General features: G+C 37.6%; 1 protein-coding gene across 1 annotated transcript in view; it reads left to right on the plus strand.

Annotated features, from left to right (window-relative positions):
- TEX11 (testis expressed 11) overlaps window positions 1-25,089 on the plus strand; it is a 220,582-nt gene extending 195,493 nt beyond the window's left edge. Inside the window, exons 28-29 of the mRNA XM_068963198.1 lie at window positions 24,147-24,311; window positions 25,018-25,089. Coding sequence (XP_068819299.1) covers window positions 24,147-24,311; window positions 25,018-25,089 — 237 coding nt within the window. The remainder of the gene's footprint in view (window positions 1-24,146; window positions 24,312-25,017) is intronic.
- The last annotated feature ends 455 nt before the right edge of the window (window positions 25,090-25,544 follow it).

Below are 25,544 nucleotides of genomic sequence, written 5' to 3' on the forward strand. Positions count from 1 at the left end.
TTTCAAATATTAATCCAGCCTTGCATTGTTGGAATAAACTCCACGTGGTCATAGTGTAAATTCTTTTAATATATTGCTAAATTCTGTTTGCCAGCATATTATTAAGGTTTTTTCCTGTATTCATGAGGGATATTGTTTGGTGGTATTTTTTACCTGTACAGTCTTTGGTTTTGATATCAGAATAATACTAGATTCATAAAATTTAATATTTTTGGAAAAGATTGTGTAGAATCTGTATCAGTCTTTTCTAAATGTTTGGTAGAATTCTGCAGTTTAGCTAGAGATTCTTTCCAAGAATTTTAAAACTACAAATTCCATTTCCTTAATAATTATAAAGCTGTTCACATTATCTATTTTATATTGGGTGATGTGTGGTAATTTATATTTTCATTGAAGTGACCTGTTTCTTCTAAGTTGTCAAATTTAGGTGTATAGACTTCTTTGCATTATTATTCCTTTATTATTATTTTGATGCGTGCAGTGTCTGTAGTGGTATCTACTGTTTTGTTTCTGATGTTTATAATTTAAATCTTCCCTTTTTTCTCTGTCATTCTTGCCTAGAGTTAGTAAATTCTATTTACCTTTTTAAAGAACTATCTCCAATGATTTTCTCTACTGACTTTGTGTTTTCAGTCTCATTAATTTATGCTCTTATCTTTATTATTTATTTCCTTTACTTGCTTTGCATTTAGTTTGCTCTTCTTTTCTAGCTTCTTGAGATGAGAATGTAAATTAATTTGTGATTTTTCTTCTTTTCTAATGTATGCATTTAGTGCTGTAAATTTCCCTGACTGTACTACTTTAGCTGTAGCCCACAAATTTTGCTATATTGTATTTTCATTTTCATTTACCTCAGTGTATTCTTTTTTTATTTTCCTTGAGACTTCCTCTTTAATCCATAGATTACTTTGGATTTTCCTATTATCTTTTTGTTATTAAATTCTAGCTTTGTTCCACTGTGGTCAGAGAACACAACTTGTATAATTTCAGTTATTTAAAATTTTTGAGATTTTTTTTATGGCCCTGGATATGATCTAACTTACCAAATGTTCCATGGGCACTTGAAAAGAATGTGTATTCTGCTGTTGTTGGGAAGAGTATTCTATAAATGTTGATTAGATCTCTCTGGTTAATGGTGTCACCAAGTTCTTGTATATATTTCCTTATTTTCTGGCTAATTGTTCTATTATTTGTTGAGTAAACATGTTGAAATATTCGACTGTAAGTGTGAAGTTGTCTAGCTCTTCTCATGCTTACTGGTTTTTGCTTCACGTATTTTGTGACTCTGTTATTGGATGCATACACATTTATGATTGCCATGTCGTCTTTGTGGATTTCACCTTTTATCATTGTATAATGTCCCTCTATATCATTAGTAATTTTCTTTGCTCTGAAATCTACAATAACTAATATTAATATTGCAACTCTGTCTATCCTTTGATTAATGTTTACATAATATACCTGTTTCCATCCTTTTACTTTCAACCTTCCTATTTGAATTTTTTGTAGACAACATATAAAAAACATGTTTCTTTCATCTACTTTGCAAATCTCTCTTTTTGAATGTTCCCTTTTTTATTAAAAGTTTCAGGTATACATTATAATTCAACATTGGCATACACTACAAAGTGTTTACCCCAAAAAGCATAGTTACCATTTATCACCATACAATTGGCTCCCTTGACTCCTTTTGCCCAGTTCCCAGTGCTCTTCCCCTCTGGCAACCACCAGTATAGTCTCTATATCTATGAATTTGTTTTGTTTTTATTTTTTAGATTCTACATATGAGTGAAATCATAGCATATTTTTTTCTTAAGACTCATTTAACATAATATTGTCAATGCATGTTATCACAAATGGAAGATGTATTATTTTTTATGGCTGAATAGCATTACATTGTGTCTACATGTGGAATGCTACTCAGCCATAAAAGATGATAAATGCTGCAATGAACATGGGGTACATATATTTAATACCATTTTTAATTATTGTTTCATATTCTTGGGGATAAATTCCCAAAGTGGAATAGTTGGATAACATGATAAACCTATTCTAAAGTTTTAAAATAATCTCCATACTGTTTTCCATAATAACTGCACATTCCAGCCAACAGTGCACAAAGATTGTTTTTTCTCTATGTGCTCTCTAACACTTGTTGTCTTTTTGATAATAGCCATTTTAATAGATATGAGGTAATATCTCATTGTGATTTTGACTTTCACTTCTCTAATAATGATGTTGAGCATCATTTCATGTACCTATTGGGCATCTGTACATATCCTTTAGAAAAATGTCTACTCAGGTCCTCTGCCCATTTTTGTGTTTTGTTTTGTTTCCTCTGCTCATTTTTAAATCAACTTTTTTTTTTGAGTTGTATGAGTTGTTTATATATTTTGGATATTAACCCTTTATCAGGTATATGATTTATAAATATCTTCCCCAATTCATAAGGTTGCTTTTGTGTTTTGATGATGATTTCCTTTACTGTAAAGAAGCTTTTTAGGTTGATGTAGTCCCATTTGTTTGTTTTTTGTTTTCCTTGTCTTTGGAGACTGAGCCACAAAAACATCACTAAGACCGATATTAGTGAGTTTAACGCCTATGCTTTCTTCTAAGACATTTATGGTTTCAGGTCTTACATTCAAGCCTTTAATCCATTTTGAGTTCATTTTTCTGTATGGTGTAAGATAGTGTCTCAGTTCAGTTCAGTTCAGTCGCTCAGTCATGTCCGACTCTTTGAGACCCCATGAATCTCAGCACGCCAGGCCTCCCTGTCCATCACCATCTCCCGGAGTTCACTCAAACTCATGTCCATCGAGTCGGTGATGCCATCCAGCCATCTCATCCAGTCGTCCCCTTCTCCTCCTGCCCCCAATCCCTCCCAGCATCAGTGTCCTTTCCAATGAGTCAACTCTTTACATGAGGTGGCCAAAGTATTGGAGTTTCAGCTTTAGCATCAGTCCTTCCAATGAACACCCAGGACTGGTCTCCTTTAGGATAGACTGGTTGGATCTTCTTGCAGTCCAAGGGACTCTCCAGAGTCTTCTCCAACACCACAGTTCAAAAGCATCGATTCTTCAGCACTCAGCTTTCTTCACAGTCCAACTCTCACATCCATACATGACCACAGGAAAAACCATAGCCTTAACTAGATGGACCTTTGTTGGCAAAGTGATGTCTCTGCTTTTGAATATGCTATCTAGGTTGGCCATAACTTTCCTTCCAAGGAGTAAGCGTCTTTTAATTTCATGGCTGCAGTCACCATCTGCAGTGATTTTGGAGCCCAAAAAATAAAGTCTGACACTGTTTCCACTGTTTCCCCATCTACTTCCCATGAACTGATGGGACCAGATGCCATGATCTTTGTTTTCTGAATGTTGAGCTTTAAGCCAACCTTTTCACTTTGCTCTTTCACTTTCATCAAGAGGCTCTTTAGCTCCTCTTCACTTTCTGCGGTAAGGGTGGTGTCCTAGTTTCACTCTGTTGCATGTAGCTGTCCAGTATTCTCAATGCCACTTATTGAAAAGACTGTCCTTTCTCCATTCTTTGCTCCTTTGTTGTAAATTAATTGTCTATGGTGGTTTGGTGGATTTGTTGCTAAGTCATGTCTGACTCTTGTGACACCGTGGACTGTAACCTGCCAAGCTCCTCTGTCCATGGAATTTTCCAGGCAAGAATGCTGGAGTGGATTGCCATTTCCTTCTTCAGGAGATCTTCCCAACCCAGAAATCAAACCTGGGTCTCCTGCATTGCAGGTAGATTTGAAAAGTTGTTGAACCACCCAAAGACGCCGGGATTCTTGGCCTCCAGAGGAGAATTCAATCTGGGGCCAGAGACGAGGCTTGATTGCTCAGAGGTTTTGTGTAATAAAGTTTTATTAAAGTATAACGGAGATAGAGAAAGCTTCTGACATAGACATCAGAAGGGGGTAGAAAGAGTACCCACTTGCTTAGTGTTAGCAGTGGAGTTATATACTCTCCAATGAATCCAAAGAATGTCTGAAGGTGGTAAAGACCTCACCAGACCTACTCCCATAATTTACATTTTAAGATAACAGAATTAGCCAGAAGGTTTAATCCAGAGACTGTCCTCAGGCAGGATACATTATTGTTGTATAATCCTTGTAAAGACCAGGCCTATTCCCATAATTTACATTTTAAAATGACAAGATTCAGTTCAGTTCACTTCAGTCGCTCAGTCGTGTCAGACTCTTTGTGACCCCATGAATCGCAGCACGCCAGACCTCCCTCTCCATCACCAACTCCCAGAGTTCACTCAGACTCACGTCCATCGAGTCGGTGATGCCATCCAGCCATCTCATCCTCTGTTGTCCCCTTCTCCTCCTGCCCCCAATCCTTCCCAGCATCAGAGTCTTTTCCAATGAGTCAATTCTTCGTATGAGGTGGCCGAAGTACTAGAGTTTCAGCTTTAGCATCATTCCTTCCAAAGAAATCCCAGGACTGATCTCCTTCAGAATGGATTGGTTGTATCTCCTTGCAGTCCGAGGGACTCTCAAGAGTCTTTCCCAACACCGCAGTTCAAATGCATCAATTCTTCGGCACTCAGCCTTCTTCACAGTCCAACTCTCACATCCATACATGACTACTGGAAAAACCATAGCCTTGACTAGATGGACCTTAGTCGGCAAAGTGATGTCTCTGCTTTTGAATATGCTATCTAGGTTGGTCATAACTTTTCTTCCAAGGAGTAAGCGTCTTTTAATTTCATGGCTGCAGTCACCATCTGCAGTGATTTTAGAGCCCCCAAAAATAAAGTCTGACACTGTTTCCACTGTTTCCCCATCTATTTCCCATGAAGTGATGGGGCCAGATGCCATGATCTTATTTTCTGAATGTTGAGCTTTCAGCCAACTTTTTCACTCTCCTCTTTCACTTTCATCAAGAGGCTTTTTAGTTCCTCTTCACTTTCTGCCATAAGGGTGGTGTCATCTGCATATCTGAGGTTATTGATATTTCTCCCGGCAATCTTGATTCCAGCTTGTGTTTCTTCCAGTCCAGCAAATAAGCAGGGTGACAATATACAACCTTGACTTACTCCTTTTCCTTTTTGGAACCAGTCTGTTGTTCCATGTCCAGTTCTAACTTTTGCTTCCTGACCTGCATATAGGTTTCTCAAGAGGCAGGTCAGGTGGTCTGGTATTCCCATCTCTCTCAGAATCTTCCACAGTTTATTGTGATCCACACAGTCAAAGGCTTTGGCATAATCAATAAAGCAGAAATAGATGTTTTTCTGGAACTCTTGCTTTTTTAGTGATCCAGCGGATGTCGGCAATTTGATCTCTCATTCCTCTGCCTTTTCTAAAACCAGCTTGAAAATCAAGGAGTTCATGGTTCACGTATTGCTGAAGCCTGGCTTGGAGAATTTTGAGTATTACTTTGGTAGTGTGTGATCTGAGTGCAACTGTGCGGTAGTTTGAGCATTCTTTGGCATTGGCTTTCTTTGGAATTGGAATGAAAAAAGACCTTTTCCAGTCCTGTGGCCACTGCTGAGTTTTCCAAATTTGCTGGCATGTTGAGTGCAGCACTTTCACAGCATCATCTTTTAGGATTTGAAATAGCTCAAATAGAATTCTATCACCTCCACTAGCTTTGTTCATAGTGTTGCTTCCTAAGGCCCACTTGACTTCACATTCCAGGATGTCTGGCTCTAGATGAGTGATCACACCATCGTGATTATCCGGTTCGTGAAGATCTTTTTTGTACAGTTCTGTGTATTCTTGCCACCTCTTCTTAATATCTTCTGCTTCTGTTAGGTCCTTACCATTTTTGTCCTTTATCGAGCCCATCTTTGCATGAAATGTTCCCTTGGTATCTCTAATTTTCTTGAAGAGATCTCGTCTTTCCCATTCTGTTCTTTTCCTCTATTTCTTTGCACTGATTGCTAAAGAAGGCTTTCTTATCTCTTTTTGCTATTCTTTGGAACTCTGCATTCAGATGCTTATATCTTTCCTTTTCTCCTTTGCTCTTCTTTTTGCAGCTATTTGTAAGGCCTCCCCAGACAGCCATTTTGGTTTTTTGCATTTCTTTTCCATGGGGATGGTCTTGATCCCTGTCTCCTGTACAATGTCAGGAACCTCCGTCCATAGTTCATCAGGCACTCTATCTATCAGATCTAGGCCCTTAAATCTATTTCTCACTTCCACTGTATAATCATAAGGGATTCGATTTAGGTCATACCTGAATGGTCTAGCGGTTTTCCCTACTTTCTTCAATTTAAGTCTGAATTTGGGAATCAGGAGTTCATGATCTGAGCCACGGTCAGCCCCTGGTCTTGTTTTTGTTGACTGTATAGAGCTTCTCCATCTTTGGGTGCAAAGAATATAATCAGTCTGATTTCGGTGTTGACCATCTGGTGATGTCCATGTGTAGAGTCTTCTCAACAGGATTAGCCAGGTTTAATCCAGAGACTGATTTCGGTGTTGACCATCTGGTGATGTCCATGTGTAGAGTCTTCTCAACAGGATTAGCCAGGTTTAATCCAGAGACTGTCCTCAGGCAGGATACATAATCCTAAGGAATGTAGAGGAAAGAAAAGTTTGTCCTTTCTTCCTCTTTGAGAATTCCAGACCCCTCTCTCCTTGGGGACTCCTAGATTTCTTCTCAAACTGCCTAGGAAATGACTCTCTCAGATTCTTTACTGACTGAACTATGAGAGAAGCCAAAAATATCTATATGGGTGAATTATTACTAGGCTGTCAAATCTGTTGCACTGATTGGTGTGTCTTTTTGTTCCAGGACCATACTATTTAATTATTACAACTTTATTGTATACTTTGAAATCAGGAAGTGCTATAGCTCCAGCTTTGTTCTTCTTTCTCAAGATTGTTTTGGCTATTCAGGATTGTTTTGTAGTTCCAAACAAATTTTAAAATTTTTTCCAGTTGTGTCAAATATGCCATTAGAATTTTGATAGGGACTGCATTGAATCTGGAGATTGCTTGGGTGCTATGGATATTTTAACAATATTAATTCTTCCAATCTATGAGCATGGATTTGCTTATCTTCAGTTTCTTTCATCAGGATCTTATACTTTTCAGGGTACAGTTCTTTCACTTCCTTGGTTAAATTTATTTTTAGGTATCATACTCTTTTTAATGCAATTGTATATAGGATTTTTTTCTTAATTTCTCTTTCTGATAGTTTATTATTAGTATATAGAAATACCACTGATTTCTGCATATTAATTTTTTATTCTGTAACTTTACTGAATTCATTTATTAGTTCCAACAGTTTTTTGATGCAATCTTCAGGGTTTTCTATATATATAGTATCATGTTATCTGCAAATCATGGGTTTTACTTCTTTCTTTCTGATTTGGATGAATTTTATTTCTTTTTCTTGCCTAGATGCTCTGGACATCCAAAACTGTGTTGTATAAAAGAGGTGAGAGTGGACATCCTTGTCTTGTTTCTGATCTTAGAGGAAAAGCTTTTAGCTTTTTGCTATTGAGTATGATGTTAGCTGTGGTTTTGTCATCAGTTCAGTTCAGTTGCTCAGCCGTGTCTGACTCTTTGCGACCTCATGGACTGCAGCATGCCAGGCCTCCCTGTCTATCACCAACTCCTGAAATTGACTCAAACTTATGTCCATTGAGTTGGTGATACCATCCAACCATCTCATCCTCTGTCATCCCCTTCTCCTCCCACCTTCAATCTTTCCCAAAATCAGCGTCTTTTCAAATGAGTCAGCTCTTCTCATCAGGTGGCCAAAGTATTGGAGTTTCAGCTTTTAGCATCAGTCCTTCCAATGAACACCCAGGACTGATCTCCTTTAGGATGGACTGGTTGGATCTCCTTGTAGTCCAGGGGACTCCAACACCACAGTTCAAAAGCATCAATTCTTCGGTGCTCAGCTTTCTTTAAGGTACACCTCTCACATCCATACATGACTACTGGAAAAACCATAGCCTTGACTAGACAGACATTTGTTGGCAAGGTAATGTCTCTGGTTTTTAATATGCTATCTAGGTTGGTCATAACTTTCCTTCCAAGGAGTAAGCGTCTTTTAATTTCATGGCTGTAATCACCATCTTCAGTGATTTTGATGGATTCAATAAAGGACAGGAATGATATGAACCTAACAGAAGCAGAAGATATTAAGAAGAGGTGGCAAGAATACACAGAAGAACTGTACAAAAAAGATCTTCATGACCCAGATAATCATGATGATGTGATCACTCACCTAGAGCCAGACATCCTGGAATGTGAAGTCAAGTGGGCCTTAGAAAGCATCACTATGAACAAAGCTAGTGGAGGTGATGGAATTCCAGTTGAGCTATTTCAAATCCTGAAAGATGATGCTGTGAAAGTGTTGCACTCAATATGCCAGCAAATTTGGAAAACTCAGCAGTGACCACAGGACTGGAAAAGGTCTTTTTTCATTCCAATCCCTAAGAAAAGCAATGCCAAAGAATGCTCAAACTACCACACAATTGCACTCATCTCACACACTACCAAAGTAATGCTCAAAATTCTCCAAGCCAGGCTTCAGCGATACATGAACCATGAACTTCCAGATGTTCTAGCTGGTTTTAGAAAAGGCAGAGGAATGAGAGATCAAATTGCCAACATCCGCTGGATCATCAGAAAAGCAAGAGAGTTCCAGAAAAACATCTATTTCTGCTTTATTGACTATGCCAAAGCCTTTGACTGTGTGGATCACAATGAACTGTGCAAGACTCTGAAAGAGATAGGAATACCAGACCACCTGACGTGCCTCTTGAGATATCTATATGCAGGTCAAGAAGCAACAGTTATAACTGGACATGGAACAACAGACTGGTTCCAAATAGGGAAAGGAGTACGTCAAGGCTGTATATTGTCACGCTGCTTATTTAACTTCTATGCAAAGTACATCATGAGAAACAATGGGCTGGAAGAAGCACAAGCTGGAATCAAGATTGCCGGGAGAAATATCAATAACCTCAGAGATGCAGATGACACCACCCTTATGTCAGAAAGTGAAGAAGAACTAAAGAGCCTCTTGATGAAAGTGAAAGAGGAGAGTGAAAAAGTTGGCTTAAAACTCAGTATTCAGAAGCCTGGATGCTCACAAGCCCAGGGGGTGGTCACGTGAGGACGCAGGGCGAAGACAGCCGTCCACACGCTGGGGAAGACAGGAGCCTCAGAAGGAACCAGTCCTGCCCTCCAAGGGAACGTTCTGCCACCTCGATCTTGAACTTCCAGCCTTCAGAACTATGAGAAAATGAACTGCTGCTGCTTAATCCACCCAGTCCCAATATTTATTATGACAGCCTTAGTGGACCAGCATAGGAAACACGGTTAGTGACCCCAAGTCAGCAGGTCTGTCCTTCAAACACTTTATTTTTTTGTTTTAAGCAACTGTGTGCACTTTTGTGATTCCAAATAAACTGTTTTGTATAAAAAAAAAAAAACTCAGTATTCAGAAAACTAAGGTCATGGTTTTGTCATATATGGCTTTTATTATGTGAGGCACATTTCCTTGCTACCCACTTTTTTGAGCTTTCATCATAAGTGGATGTTGAATTTGATCAAATGCTTTTTCTGTATCTACTGAGATAATGATGTAATTTTTATCCTTCATTTTGTTACATAGTACATCATATTGATTGATTTGCAGATGTTGAACCATCCTTGCATCCCTGGAATAAATCCCACTTAACCATTGGGTATGATTCTTTTAATGAATTGTTAACTTTGGTTTGCTACTGTTTTGTTGAGAATTTTTGCATCTGTGTTCATCAGCAATATTGGCTTGTAATTTTCTTTTCTTGTGGTGTTCTTGTTTGGTTTCGGTATCAGGGTAATGCTGGCCTCATAAAATGTATTAGAAAATGTTCCCTCTTCTTTAATTTTTCAGAAGAGTTTGAGAAGGATAGGTAATAAATCTTTAATTTTTGGAAGCATTTACCAGGGAAGCCATTCCATCCTGAACTTTTGTTTGAGAGGTGTTTTATTACTGATCTAATCTCCTTTACTAGTAATTGGTCTATTCAGTTTTTCTATTTCTTCATGATTCAGTCTTGGTAGGTTGTATGCTTCTAGGAATTGGCCCATTACTTCTAGGTTGTCCAATTTGTTGACTTACAATTGTTCATATTATTCTCTTATGATCCTTTGTATTTAAGTAGTATCAATTATAACTTTTACTCTTTCATTTCTGATTTTATCTATTTGAGTCCTCTTTTTTTTCTTGGTTAGTCTAAACTAAAGGCTTGTCAATTTTGTTTGTCTTCTCAAAGAACCAGCTCTTGGCTGTGTTGATCTTTTCTATTATCTTTTTAGTCTTTACTTCATTTATTTCTGCTCTGATCTTTATTATTTCCTTCCTTCCACTAATTTTGGGTTTCATTTGTTCTTTCTTCTCTGGTTTCTTTACATGTAAATTTAGTTTGTTTATTTGAGATTTTTCTTATTTCTTGAGGTAGACCTGCATCACTATGAACCTCTCTCTTGGAACAACTTTTGCTCTATCCCATAGATTTTGGTATGTAATATTTATGGGGGTTTTTTTTGGTATATTTTGACTTCTCTTTTGATTTCTTCAAAGGCCAGTTGGTTTTTCAGTAGCATGTTGTTTTATACCCACATCTTTGTGGTTTTTCTGGTTTTCTTCTTGTAATTGATCTTGAGTTTTTTATGGTCTTATGGTCAGAATGGAGAAGGAAATGGCAACCCATTCCAGTATTCTTGCCTAGAGAATTCCATGGACAGAAGAGCCTGGTGGGCTGCTGTCCATGGGGTCGCACAGAGTCAGAGACAACTAAAGCGACTTAGCGTGTATGCATGCATTGGAGAAGGAAATGGCAACCCACTCCAGTATTCTTGCCTGGAAAATCCCAGGGACAGAGGAGCCTGGTGCGCTGCCATCTATGCGGTTGCACAGAGTCAGACATGACTGAAGTGACTTAACAACATCAGCGGCAGCAGCATGGTCAGAATAGACACTTTATGGCCTAATATGTGATCTATCCTGGAGAATGTTGCATGTGCACTTGAGAAGACTATTCTGCTTTTGGATGGAGTGTTACATGTCTGTTATATCCATTGGACTAATGTGTCATTTAAGACCAATATTTTCTCATTGATTTTCTGTCTGGATGATCCATCTCTTGCTGTAAGTGAGGTGTCAAAATCCCCTACTATTATTGGATTGTTTTCAGTTTCTTCCTTTAGGTTCATTAATATTTGATTTACATATTTTAGGTGTGCATATACTTATAACGTGCTTTATATCTTTCTGAACTGACCTCTTTATCATTATGTAGTGCCCTTCTTTTTCTTTTATTATAGTTTCTATTTTGAAGTTTGTTTTGTCTGATTTGAGTATAGCTACACTACCTTTCTTTGGTTTCTTTTGCATGGAATATCTTTTTCCATCCCTTCACACTGCCTGTGTATGTCCTTAGTTCTAAAGTGAATCACTTGTAGATAGCATGTAGATAGTTCCTGTTTTTCAATCCATTCAGCCACTCTGTGTCTTTTGATTGTGAGTGTTTCACACTTACCTTTAAAGTAATTATTGATAGGTATGTACTTACTGCTGTTTTGTTAATTATTTCCTATTTCTTTTTGTAGTTTCTCTCTGTCCCTTTCTTCTTTTCTTTCTCTCTTCCTTTGTGCTTTAGTGGCTTTCTTTAATGTTTCTTTTTAGTGTTTATAATTTTTTTCTTTGTAGTTACCATGAGGTTCACATATAACAGTCTGTGTATATACCAGTTTCTTATAAGTTGATAGTAAATTAACATTAAACTCATCCCAAAGCTTACATTTTTGCTCCATCCTTTACAAGTTTTATATTTTTGATGGCACCATTTATATATTTTCACTTTATGCATCCCTTAACTAAGTATTGTGATTATAGTTAATTTTACTGCTTTTGTCTTTTAACCTTCATATGTGATTGATCTACTACTTTTACTATATACATTTACCTTTTTCCAGTGAGAGTATTACTTTTATATGTTTCCTTATTATCAATTACTGCCTTTTTTAGCTTAGAGAAATTCCTTTAACATTTCTTGTGAGGCATGCTTAGTGATGAATTCCTAAAAGAGTTGAAGCTTTTGCTTATCTGGAAATCTCTTAATCACTCCCTCAATTCTGAGTGATAACCTTGCTGGGTAGAAAATTCATGGTTGAAATTTTTTTCCTTTCAGCACTTTCAGTATGTCTTGCCACTCCCTTCTGACTTGTAAATTATCTGCTGAAATATCTGCTGATAGTCTTATGTGGTTTTCCTTGAATGTAATAAGTTGTTTTTTCTCTTACTGCTTATAAGATTCTCTCTTTATCCTTAACTTTTACCATTTTAATTATACTGTATCTTGGTATGGTTTTCTTTGGGTTCATCTTATTTGTAACTCTCTGGGTTTTCTGGACCTAGATGTCTGTTTCCTCTCCCAGATGAGGGTTGTTTTCAGCCATTATTTCTTCAAGTAATTTTTCTGGCCCTTCTCTCTCTTCTCCTTCTGGGACCCCTTTAATGTGACTAATAATATTCTTGATGTTATCTAAGAGGTCCCTTATAATATCTTTACTTTTTTTAAATTTACTTTTTAAATTCTTTTTTCATTTTGTTGCTCTAAGTGATTTCCATTACTTTATCTTCCAGCTCACTAATTTGCTGTTAAATCCCTAAAATGCATTTTTAGCTCAGTTATAACTTCTGTTTGGTTCTTTCTTATAGTAATATGTTCTTCTCTATTATTCTCCTGAGTTTGGTGAGCATCTTTTTAACCATTATTTTGAACACTTTATAAGGTAGATTGTTTAAGTACTTTTCATTAAAATCTTTTTCTGGGGATTTGGTCTTTGGCTTGGAACATACTCTTCTATATCCTCATTTTGTGTGACTCTATGCTTGAAGTGAAGTGAAATGAAGTGAAATTGCTCAATCATGTCCGACTCTTTGCAACCCTATGAACTGTAGCCTACCAGGCTTCCCCATCCATGGGATTTTCCAGGCAAGATGCTATGCTTATCTATATATATTAGGCAAAATAGCTACCTCTCCTGGTCTTGAATTAGAGTTCTTGTGTAATAGATGATCTGTGGAGCCTGGAAACACATTCTTCCCTGGATTCAGAGCCAAGCACTAAAGAGATGTCCCTTATGTGGGTTTTTGTGGGGCCACAGCTGCTAATGGGGAGAGTGAGGCAAAGTGTGTGTGCTTATGCCCTCAGTCTTTCCCAATGAGTTGGCTCTTCACATCAGGTGGCCAACGTATTGGAGCTTCAGCTTCAGCATCAGTCCTTCCAATGAATATTTAGGATTGACTGATGTGATCTTGCAGTCCAAGGGACTTTCAAGAGTCTTCTCCAGCACCACAGTTCAAAAGTATTCTTCAGCCTTCTTTATGGTCCAACTCTCACATCCATACGTGAATACTGGAAAAACCATGGCTTTGACTATATGGACCTTTGTCAGCAAAGTAATGAATGTCTCTGCATTTTAATGTGCTGTCTAGGTTGGTCATAGCTTTTCTTCCAAGAAGCAAGCATCTTTTAATTTCATGGCAGCAATCACCATCTACACTGATTTTGGAGCCCAAGAAACTGTTTTTGTCGTTTTCCCATCTATTTGCCACGAAGTGATGGGACTGGATGCCATGATCTTAGTTTTTGAACGTTGAGTTTTAAGCCAGCTGTTGAACTCTCCTCTTTCCCTTTCATCAAGAGGCTCTTTAGTTCTTCTTCACTTCTGCTATAAGGGTGGTGTCATCTGCATATCTGAGGTTATTGATATTTCTCCCTGCAATCTTGATTCCAGCTTGTGCTTCATCCAGCCCAGCATTTCACGTGATATTCTCTGCATACAAGTTAAATAAGCAGAGTGGCAATATACAGCCTTGAGATACTCCTTTCTCAATTTGGAACCAGTCTGTTGTTCCATGTTCAGTTTTATTGCTTGACACCAAGAGCACAAGCAATAAAATTTTAAAAATCGATAAATTAGATAATAGCAAAATAAAAATTTTTCTGTGAAGGACCATCAAGGAAGTGAAAAGGCAACCCAAAGAAGGGCAGTAAATGTTGGGAAATCATACATTTGTTAAAGGACTTGTACTTAGAATATAGAAAGAGCTCTTATTTGATAATATAAAAACAAATAAATTTTTTAATGGGCAAAGGATGTGTATAGACAGTTCTCCAAAGAACATATTCACATGACCAGTAAACATATGAGAGATTCTTGACATCATTAGTCATCAGAGATAGGCACATCAGAACACAGTGGTCAAAAAAAAAGTGATCTACCACTTGGTACCCACTAAGATGGGTATAATAAAAAAGACTTAATAATAAATATTGACAAGGATGTAAAGAAATTGGTGATCTCATACACTGTGTTACTCTACAGTAGTACAGCTGCTTTGGAAAACAGTCTGGCTAAGTTCCTTAGAAGGTTAAACAAGGAGTTACCACATAACCCAGTAATTTCACTTCAAGGTATATACCCATAAAAATTAAAACAAATGCTAAACAAAGACTTATATAGAAATGTTCATAGCAGCATTATTCATAATAGCCAAAAATGGGAGCAACCCAAATGTCTACCAACTGATGAATGGGTAAACAAAATGTCATATGGCCATTAAAAAAATGAAGTATTGATACGTGCTACAACATGGACCTTGAAAACATTATGCTAAATGAAAGATGCCGATCATAAAGGACTGCATACTGTGTGACTTAGGACATTTATCCAAAATGTCCAGAATGGTCCAATTTATGGGTGAGTGAAGTGAGTGAAGTCACTCAGTCGTGTCCAACTCTTTGTGACCCCATGGACTGTAGCCTACCAGGCTCCTCTGTCCATGGGATTTTCCAGGCAATAGTACTGGAGTGGATTGCCATTTCCTTCTCCAGAGGATCTTCCTGACCCAGGGATTGAACCTGGGTCTCTTGCATTGTAGACAGACGCTATACTGTGAGCCACTGGGGAAATCCAATTTATGGGTATTGACTGCTAATGGGCACGGTTGTTTCCTTTCAGGGGGATGAAAATATTCTAAAATTGATTGTGGTAGTGGTGGCAGAATTCTGTGAGTATACTAAAAGCTGTTGAATTGTACACTTTAAATAGTGGTATGTGAATTATATCTCAATAAAGCTGATATACTTCAGGACCCCTGAAGAGAGCTTGAAAAGATGGCATTTGTGTTCCAGAACATCTGCGATTTTGTTAGAGATATTTATGATCACTATATTTATTAAGATCTTAAGGACAGAGAAAACTGGCTTCAGATATGAGCGTGAGAAAGTCATAAGTGCAAACACCTCTATTTGCTGGAGTTGGTTTGTATATTACCATAGGCAAGCCTGTGTTGCATTGGGGTGAGTAGCTGCATAGATGCATTTCTTTGTTGAAGATTAATGGTTCACCTGAGCAGTGCTGAACAGGAGGGTAGTTAATGCAAATGAAAATGCAAATAAAACTCTTCCAGTTCCCTAACTCATTGAATGGCACTGTCATTCTTCCAGTTACCCAAGCTAGACATCTAGGAGTTATCCTCAACTCCTCCCTCACTCCCATTTCTATTACTAAGTCCTGTCAATTCTACCTCCTAAATATCGTGTCCATTCATTTTTTCCTATCTTCCACCATCACCAACCTAGTTCAGGTTATCATCTCTTACCTTGGCTACTACAGGAAACTTTTAGCTGGTCTCCTAGCACCTCTTGCTTTCTTCATCTCTCCATCTAGCAACCAGAGTGATCTTTTAAATTTTCAAATACATATGACCTTGCTTAATCTCCTTCAGTAGTTTCCCATTGCTCTTAAAAACCAAAATCCTGAACATGACCTACAAGGGCCTGCCTACCTGTCTGTCCTCATCTTGAGTCACTCTTTGCATCACTCTCTGTATTGCTAACCACACTGTACAAGGCCACCAGTTGCTATCTCCTAGACAAATTTGATGACCTCTTTCTTTACCCCGGCCTTCATTAACCACTGCCTCCTTACTGAAATTGTCTTTTTTTTTGTCCTTTATTTTCTCATCACTATTCTTTGTTACCTCTTTCCTCTTAACCACCCAACTATGAACATTTCTAATATTCTCTACTCTTTCCTTCTCCATATTCTATAATCTGTCATTTAAATGGGTTGATATTCTCCAACCTGAGTTCCAGTCCATATCTGCAACAGCCTACATATCTCCAAAGTTGCCTCAGTCTCAGCATGGTTAAATTAGAACTTAACATTATCTTGATCCCTTATCCCCAGAAACACTTTATTCCAATTTCTTCTTTTAGGGGTATCAGCTTTCTCTCAGCCACTCAAACTATATACTTTAAGCCATTTTTAATTGACCTATCTTCCATTCCCCATATCAAACCAAATTATACTGATTCTTCCTTTAGAACTTCTCTTACGTTTTTCCATTTCCATTGTCACTATTCTAGTTCTGACCCTCATCACTTCATACTTTGTCTCTTACAAGTCCATTTAGTCTCACTGTATTTGTTTTCTCACACTCAGGTCTGTTCTAAATACCATTATCATTTCAGTCTTATTAAAACTCCACTTTTATCATATAACTTTGCTTCTCAGAAAGTTTCAGTGAGTTTTCATTGCCAGCAGAATAAATTTCAAAATCTGTACCCTGTTACGCAAAACCTTTAACATTCCAGCCCAATATTTTACAAACTAACTTCCACAATATGTTAGTAAATGATCTACATACTCTGGATTAAACAAACTTACATAGTTTCATTACTGTAAAACTTTCTAAAACTTTTAATGAACTAATGTTCATTATAACGCTCCCAAGAGGTTATATATAGAATGTAGTACTTCCAAAATGTATTTGACTAAAGAACTCTATTTTTACACACCATCTGTTAACATTTTTCATGACACTAATGTTTTAAGGAAAAGCATCTAGGAAGTGCTTAGGTAGCCCCATCCTACATTTCCAGTCCTATTTCCCATTAATTTCCCTACATCAATTGTCTGCTTGGGCCAAATGACCATTAGTCCCCCTCCGGCTCAAACACATTCTGAGTCTTTATTGATTGAGTTCTGCCCACGTGAAATGCCCATCTCTTTCTCTGTATATATGTTTTTAAGTTGAGATACAATTCATTTATCATAAAATTCACAATTTTAAAGTCTACAATTCAGTGGGTTTTAGTATATATACAAAATCCTGCAAATATCATTAGTATCTAAATCCAGAACATCTTCATCACCCTGGAAAGAAGTCCCATAACCATTAGCAGTCACTCCCAATTCCCTCCTCCCCCAGCTCCTGGCAGCTACCAATCTGCTGTCTCTCTGGATTTGCCTGTTCTGGACATTTCATATAACCTCTCTATAGCTAGATCACCTGTGCATCTACTCTAAGATCATGTCTATTTGTTTAGTCATTGTTCAGTTAATCAGTTAAAAATCACAACGTGGTCATGTGTCAGGTTGTGAATATGCAAAGGTAGATGACATTCTATATTTAAGGAACTCCCAGCCTAGTGGGTTTGGAAGATCCCCTGAGAGGAGGGCATGGCAACCCACTCCAGTATTTTTGCCTAGAGAATCCCCATGGACAGAGGAGCATAGCGGGCTACAGTCCATGGGGTTGCAAAGAGTTGGCCATGACTGAGTGACTAAACAAAGCACACAGCACAGCCTAGTGGAGGAGACAGACAATACAGGTTGTAAGTGCTGCTGTAGTGCTGTGAACAAAGTGTCATAGAAACAAAGTGGTACATATGTATTCATTGTGGAGAGTCAGGGAAAGCCTAAGAGGAGGTAGCATTTGACTGGATGTTGATTGATTTGTTCATTCATTTAGCAAATATGTATTGTGCCCTTATTATGTGCTTGGCACAGTGTTGGACCCTGAGGATACAAAGATGAACAAGAAAAGTTCCCTGTACTCAAGGAGCTCAACCTGGTAGAGGAGATACATAATGCACAGTTTAAAAACAATGTGATATAAGTTGTATTAGAGGAATGTAAAGCTTGCTGTGGGAACAGAGAAAGGAATAACTTTGCTTGTTAATTTGAAGAAAAAGTAGAACTTTATCAGGTGGATAAGGACTGGGTGGGAGTGGTGGCATTTCAAGCAGAAAAATTAGACCTCTGACTGGCAGCCCAATGCTCGTTCCTTTGACTGAGTTGAAGCATCTAATGCCTGTGTCACTGACTACTCCTCAATCATGTAACTGGTGTGATCCTCTGTATACATGGATAACTTTATACAATGTCTCCCCGGAGGGATTATGTGTCATTTAGGATAAAAGCTTTGTCTTCTCCCTCTTAGCACCCTCATTCTCATAGTGTTTTATGCATAGTAATTTTTTTATAAATCCACATGAGTGAAAGTACAGCTTAGATAATGTCATTGACACTCTCAAGAAGCTGCTGCTCAGGTCTTCTATCATATGTCCCCTTACAAGGGCTCGAAACTTCTTCTGTAGATGAAGGGTTTCAACATGGAATGAGCACACAAGTGCTCCCTTTGTGGTCCATCTCCTATACGAGAATTGTGAAAGTAGCTCCTTAGACTAATCCTTTTTGCTATCGCAAAATCTTGGGATCAACCATGTTAAAAGACAAAGGGGAAATTGGTTCAAGACGGCAGAGTAGAACGACTTGTGTTCATCTCCTCCTACAAGAGCACCAAAATTTCAAGTAAGTGTTGAACAACCATCAACAGTAGGACCCTGGAACCTACCAAAAAATATACCCCACGTCCAAAGACAAAGGAGAAACTGCAACGAGACAGTAGGAAGGGCACAATCACAGTAAAATCAAATCCCATACCTGCCAGGTAGGTGATCCACAAACTGGAGAACAATAATAACAAAGAGCCTCTTGATAAAAGTGAAAGATACACAGATGACACCACCCTTATGGCAGAAAGCGAAGAGGAACTAAAGAGCCTCTTGGTGAAAGTGAAAGAAGAGAGTGAAAAAGTTGGCTTAAAACTCAACATTCAGGAAACAAAGATCGTGGCATCTGGTCCCATAACTTCATAGCAAATAGATGGGGAAACCATGACAGACTTCTTTTCTTGGGCTCCAAAATCACTGCAGATGGTGACTGCAGCCAAGAAATTAAAAGACACTTGCTCCATGGAAGGAAAGTTACGACCAACCTAGACAGCATATTAAAAAGCAGAGACATTACTTTGCCAGCGGAAGTCCGTCTAGTCAAAGCTTTGGTTTTTCCAGTGGTCATGTATGGATGTGAGAGTTGGACTATATAGAAAGCTGAGTGCCAAAGAATTGGTGCTTTGGAACTGTGGTGTTGAAGAAGACTGTTGACAGTCCCTTGACAGCAAGGAGATCCAACCAGTTCATCCTAAAGGAAATCAGTCCTGAATATTCATTGGGAGGACTGATGCTGAAGCTGAAACTCCAGTACTTTGGCCACCTGATGTGAAGAGCCAACTCATTGGAAAAGACCCTGATGCTGGGAAAGATTGAAGGCAGGAGAAGGGGACAACAGAGGATGAGATGGTTGGATGGCATCACTGACTCCATGGACATGAGTTTGAGTAAACTCCATGAGTTGGTGATGGACAGGGAAGCCTGGCGTACTGCAGTCCATGGGGTCAAAAAGAATTGGACGTGACTGAGCAACTGAACTGAACAGAACATGATCCTGCCCACCAGAGCAAGACTGAGTTTTTCCCACCACCACTCCCTCCCATCAGGAAGCTTGCACAAGCCTCTTAGCCTTCTCCATCAGAGGACAGACAGAAGAAGAAAGGAGGAGAGTCCCACAGAGTCTAAAACAAAAACCACACTATAGAAAGTAATGATGAAAAAGCAGAAAGTTATGTCCCAGATGAAGGGACAAGATAAAACCCCAGAAAAACAACTAAATGAAGTGGATATAGACAACCTTCCTGAAAAAGAATTCAGAATAATGACAGTGAAGATGATCCAGGATCTCAGAAAAAGAATTGAGAAGGTGCAAGAAATGTTTACCAAAGACCTACAAGAACTAAAGAACAAATGAACAGAGGTGGACAATACACTAGAAGGAATCAATAGCAGAATAGCCGAGGCAGCAGAATGGATAAGTGACGTGGAAGACAGAATGGTGGAATTCACTCACTGCCACAAAGCAGAATATAGAAAAAAGAATGAATAGAAATGAAGATAGCCTCAGAGACTTCTGGGACAACATTAAACACACCAATATTTGCATTACAGGGATCCCAGAAGGAGAAGAATGAGAGAAAGGACCTGAGAAAATATTTGAAAAGAAATAGCTGAAAACTCGCCTAACATGGAAAAGGAAATAGTCAGCTAAGTCCAGGAATCACAGTGTCCCAGGCAGGATAAACCCAAGGCAGAACACACCGAGACACATAGTAATCAAACTGACAAAAATTAAAGACAAAGATATTAAAAGCAAAAAGGGAGAATGACTAATAGCATACAAGGGAACCTCCCATAAGATTATCAGCTGATTTCTCAACAGAAATTCTACAAGCCAGAAGAGAATGGCATGATATATTTAAAGTGATGAAAGAGCAGAACCTACAATCAAGAATACTCTACCCAGCGAGACTCTCATTTATATTTGATGGAGAAATCAAAAGCTTTCCAGACAAGCAAAAGTTAAAAGAGAATTCAGCACCAGAAAACCCAAGATAAGGAAAAGATCTACAAAAACTAAACCCAAAACAATTAAGAAAATGGTACTAGGATCATACATATTGATAATTACCTTAAATATAAATGGATTAAATGTACCAACCCAAAGACAGAGTGGCTGGCTATATGAAAACATGTGCTTGTATGCACTTCCACCTACCACCTCACTCTGCTTTTAACCCCCTAAATTGTATGTAATTATTTTGTATTGTTAGGTTAATCTTGTTTCCATTATGGCTTGTGATTATATTTTATTTTTTGTCTGGCTACGGACTGTGAAAACAGATAAACATCTTTTACTATTGTGATTATGTAACTATTACTCATTTAATACCTTTGTATCATGATTGGTTGACAGAAAATAATAGAATTCTATTTCACTAAAACTACCATTTAATAGGAAAACCTGTAATCACTTTTTAAATTTTTTTTCATTTATTTTTAATTGAATGATAATTGCTTTACAATATTATGTTGGTTTCTGCCATACATCAACGTGAATCAGCCATAGGTATATGTATGTCCCCTCCCTCTTGAACCTCCCTCTCACCTCCCACCCCATCCCACCCCTCTAGGTTGTTACAGAGCCACAGTTTGAGCTCCCTGAGTCATAACAGCAAATTCCCACTGCCTATCTATTTTACACATGGTAGTGTATATGTTTCCATGCTACTCTGTCCATTTGCCCCACCCTCTCCTTCCCCGCCCCTGGTGTCCATAAGTCTGTTCTCTATGTCTCCATCTCTGTTGCTGCCCTCCAAATAGGTTCATCAGTACCATCTTTCTAGATTCCATATTTATACATTAATATATGATATTTGTTTTTCTTTGTCACTTAACTTCACTCTGTAAATAGGGTCTAGGTTCATCCACCTCAAATGCATTCCTTTTTATGGGTGAGTAATACTCCATTTTGTACATGTACCATAGCTTCTTTATCCATTCATCTGTCAACAGACATTTAGGTTGCTTCCATGTCCTAGCTATTGTAAATAGTGCTACAGTAAACATTGGGGCACATGTATCTTTTTCAGTGAAGGTTTTCTCAGGGTATATGCCCAATAGTGGGATTGTTGGGTCATATGATAGTAGTTTTAGTCCTAGTTTTTTAAGGACTCTCTATACTGTCTTCCATAGTGGCTGTATCAGTTTGTGTAATTACTTTTTAAATCCAGATGCACATTAGAATTATCTTGGAATTTTTTGAAAAATACAGATGCCCAGAAACTGTTTTTTTCTCCAAAGCTCCAGATGTGATTCTGATGAGCAGACTTGTTTAAAGACAACTGAACTATGTGATGATCTTTTATTTTTTATCTAGTTTGTTTCACTTGTTCTATTTCATTTAGTTTATATTTTCCAATTTCTCTTTTTGTTCTTTCTCAAGTCTTTATCAAGTGTAGTAGAAAAGGTTTTCTGTATATATGTATATGCATATATATAATTTATGACATGTATATATTTTAGAAAAATTATGAATTTTTCCTAGCTAAAAAATCTATGACATTTTGATTCCACTTGTTTGACTAAGTATGAGTAGAATGCTAGATTTCTAATTTACATTCACTCAAAACTTTAATATAATTCCATTTATTCTGGCATATACTATTACTGCTAAAAGTCTAGAAAGCTTATTATCTTAGTGATTTAAAAATTTTTAATGAGGCTTGAAACTTCTATTAAAATAATCCAATTCTGAGAATATAAAGAAATACTATGTTGTTTTAAAAAATGGAAAATTTAACATGTGATGGAATATTATTAACTAAATTACAGATTTTGTTCAAATTTTACAAAATTTTATGCTAGTGTCCATTCTTTGTTCTCATACATTATTCAAGATTCTACATTGTATTTAGTTACATTGAGCAACTTCAGCTGCACTCAATAAATTCTGATAAATTCTCTTTTCATTTTTATTCTGTTGCAGATACTTTCTAATTTTCCTTGTTAGAGCTTCTTAGATATACCCATCATTTAAAAGTGGACATTTAATTTCCAAATACATGTTTTTTTTAAAGTATCTTTGATATTAATCTCATTTTGATATTAATTTCCTATTTAAATGTTTTCTTCTCTGCAATCACCCTGTGTTTTTTCAGTCTTTTAATTTTATTGAGGCTTTCAGTGGCTAAGTCAAAGGTCTCTCTTGGTACATGTCACATTGCATATGTGGGTTATTTTCAAATGTCTTTCGATACTGATTTCTAACATAATTCCATGGTGGTTAAAGACTGTATGATTTCAAAACCTTTCGACTGTGAATTTTTTGCACCTTGTTTTATGTCCCTGGATATGCTCTACTGTCTCCTGGTTTATAGTCTTTGGGAACTTGAATAGAATTTGTATCCTACTGTTGTGTGAATCTTAATTATGTTGAGTTGGTTCATAGTGCTTTTCGAGTCTGGTGCATCCTTTTACTTTTCTGTCTATTCATTCTATTAATTTTTGAGAGTTTGATATTGAAACTCCAACTAAAAATCTGAATTTATCTACTTAATAAGTGTAATATATAATGGAACTCTGTGTAACTTTGTTCTGTATTTTCCAAGTCTCCTATACGTGTGTTATCATACATAATTTTAAAAATAAAATGAAAGAAAAAATAATTTAAAAAGAAATGTGTCCTGCATTCATAGCTAGGTAGATACTGTCAACACAAAGATTAGTATTTTTAAATTACAATAAGTTGACTTCAAGTAAAACAGATTACCCTCCGTAATCAGTTTTTACCTTCAAAGCAAAAACTGAGGTTTTCTGGAGAAGGATTTCTGCCTCAAGATTCTAACAGAAATTCTGCCTGGGTTTCCAGCCTACTGGCCTGCCCTACAGATTTCAGACTCAAGATCACAACATCATGAATTTATACAGGATGTTGATTTATACATATTGAAATTTATACGTGAATTTATACAGATTTCAGACTCGAGATCACAACTACATGAATTTATAGCCTGCTAGCCTGCTCTACAGATTTCAAACTTGCCAGCCAACCCCTATATTGAGTGAGCCAGTTCCTTAAAATAAATCTCTATCGATATATGCAAAAAATAAAGATTAATATAAGCTCTGTTCCAAATACAGGACTGATTCAGGTCAAGAAAATTAAGAGATTCAATAAAACTGCAGACTCAGTAAAACTGATTCTTGACAAGCTTTTCTGAAAATTAGAGATAGGTATTAGGGAAATAATTGACTAAGGACAGCAACAAGGGAGGCTCCAAACAGGATACAGGTTTTTCTCCTGCTTCAGAAAAAACAGAACTCAGTGCAAGAGGACTTCACTGCTTTTTTAGTTTATATGTCACTTCATGAGGTCTTGCTATAGAACATGCTACAGCTGACAGAACTTAAAGGTGCTCTTCTCCTCTTCCAGAGCACAGGATTGCTCACAGAAGCTGTGAGTTTCTTCTTCGGTGTTGGCAGAGCACCCATTGTTTAATAATAATGGGATGCAGCTCTGATAGAATCAGTGCTACAGTGATTGTGACAGTAATACCTGTAAACCTCTTGTTCTTGGATTTTAGGAAGGCTACCCAGAAATGGAGATTCTCTGTCTGATGATCAAGTCCTGGAATATTGGCATATTTCTGTACAGTAAACGCATGTATGTATCTACTGAAAAATGGTGCAGCCTGGCACTGCGTCTGCTTAACTACCTTGGCTCCCTCAAGAGCACCTATGAAACTCAGGTGAGGAAGAAGACGGTTAGGGGTGGATGGCATGACTCAGGGGGATAGAGAGGTTCTATGTAGCTCTCAGTAAGGATACAACCCTACCTTTGTTGACTAGGAAATGATCTTGACCATTGTTCCTCTTGGTAGTTCCATGAACTGCAAGAGTTATGGACTATAAACAGTAATTTCTTAATTACTGAAAACCAGTAATTAGTGAAATTAGTGAAATTCTTAATTAGTGAAAACTAGGAAGAATGGCAAACAAGGCAAATTTAGGAATAGCAAGTGGAATCTAAGAAAAATGCCAAGGGTGAGCTCAGGAAAGATGTATCACTGTCAATACCAGTGCACATAGGGAAGACTTCTCTGCAAACAGTGACTGTTTAAAAAGACATTTTCTGCAGGAATTATTTTGAGCAGAATTATTTCTGGGCCCCTACCTCACCAGGAGAGGCTTGATGGAGAAAAAGTTTTGGTATCAAATAAGAGCAAAGGATATTTTATGTGTTAAGTACCTTATCTTTTATAATAGCTGCTAGTAAAATTAAACGTAGTGTCACAGGATCCCTTTTCCCCAAGAGAGCACTGTATGTTCTCCCCAAAGTGGTGCTTCACGTCTCAGAAGGTAAAGGTTAGATTCTCATGGCATCAACATGCGTCTGGGAAGCTTTCCCACATTTCCCTTCCTCTCAAGAAATGTATTTGCTGTTCTCTTTCCCAGGTGAATATTCTGTACAGTGAGCTTGTGGAAGCATTAGAAAAAAACAAGCGCTCAGCTTTTAATGAAGAGTGAGAACTGCTGGAACAAGGTATATACACTGGAAAGCTGACAGCAACTTGAAGATGTGTGGTTCTAAGATGTTGAATGTTTAAATTCTTACCAAGCTTGCTGTTGTGTTCCTGTTTTCTCTTGCCCTGTTTTCATGTTAAAGTGAAATTTTCCAAAAATAAAAGCATTTTGACTTTGACTATTGTGACCAGCTCATTTCTGAGGGACAAATGATTTTTCCAAAATGCTAAAGAACATATATACATATATATATTGAGCTTTCCTGGTGGCTCAGACAGTAAACAATCTGCCTGCAGTGCAGGAGACCCAGGTTCAGTCCCTCGACTGAGAAGATTCCCTGGAGGAGGAAATGGCAACCCACTCCAGTATTCTTGCCTGGAGAATTCCATAGACAGAGGAGCCTGGAGGGCTACAGTCCATGGGGTTGCAAAGAGTCAGACACAATGGAGCAATTATTG

This window comes from Capricornis sumatraensis, chromosome X (genome assembly GCF_032405125.1).
Source record: "Capricornis sumatraensis isolate serow.1 chromosome X, serow.2, whole genome shotgun sequence".
Taxonomy (NCBI): domain Eukaryota; kingdom Metazoa; phylum Chordata; class Mammalia; order Artiodactyla; family Bovidae; genus Capricornis; species Capricornis sumatraensis.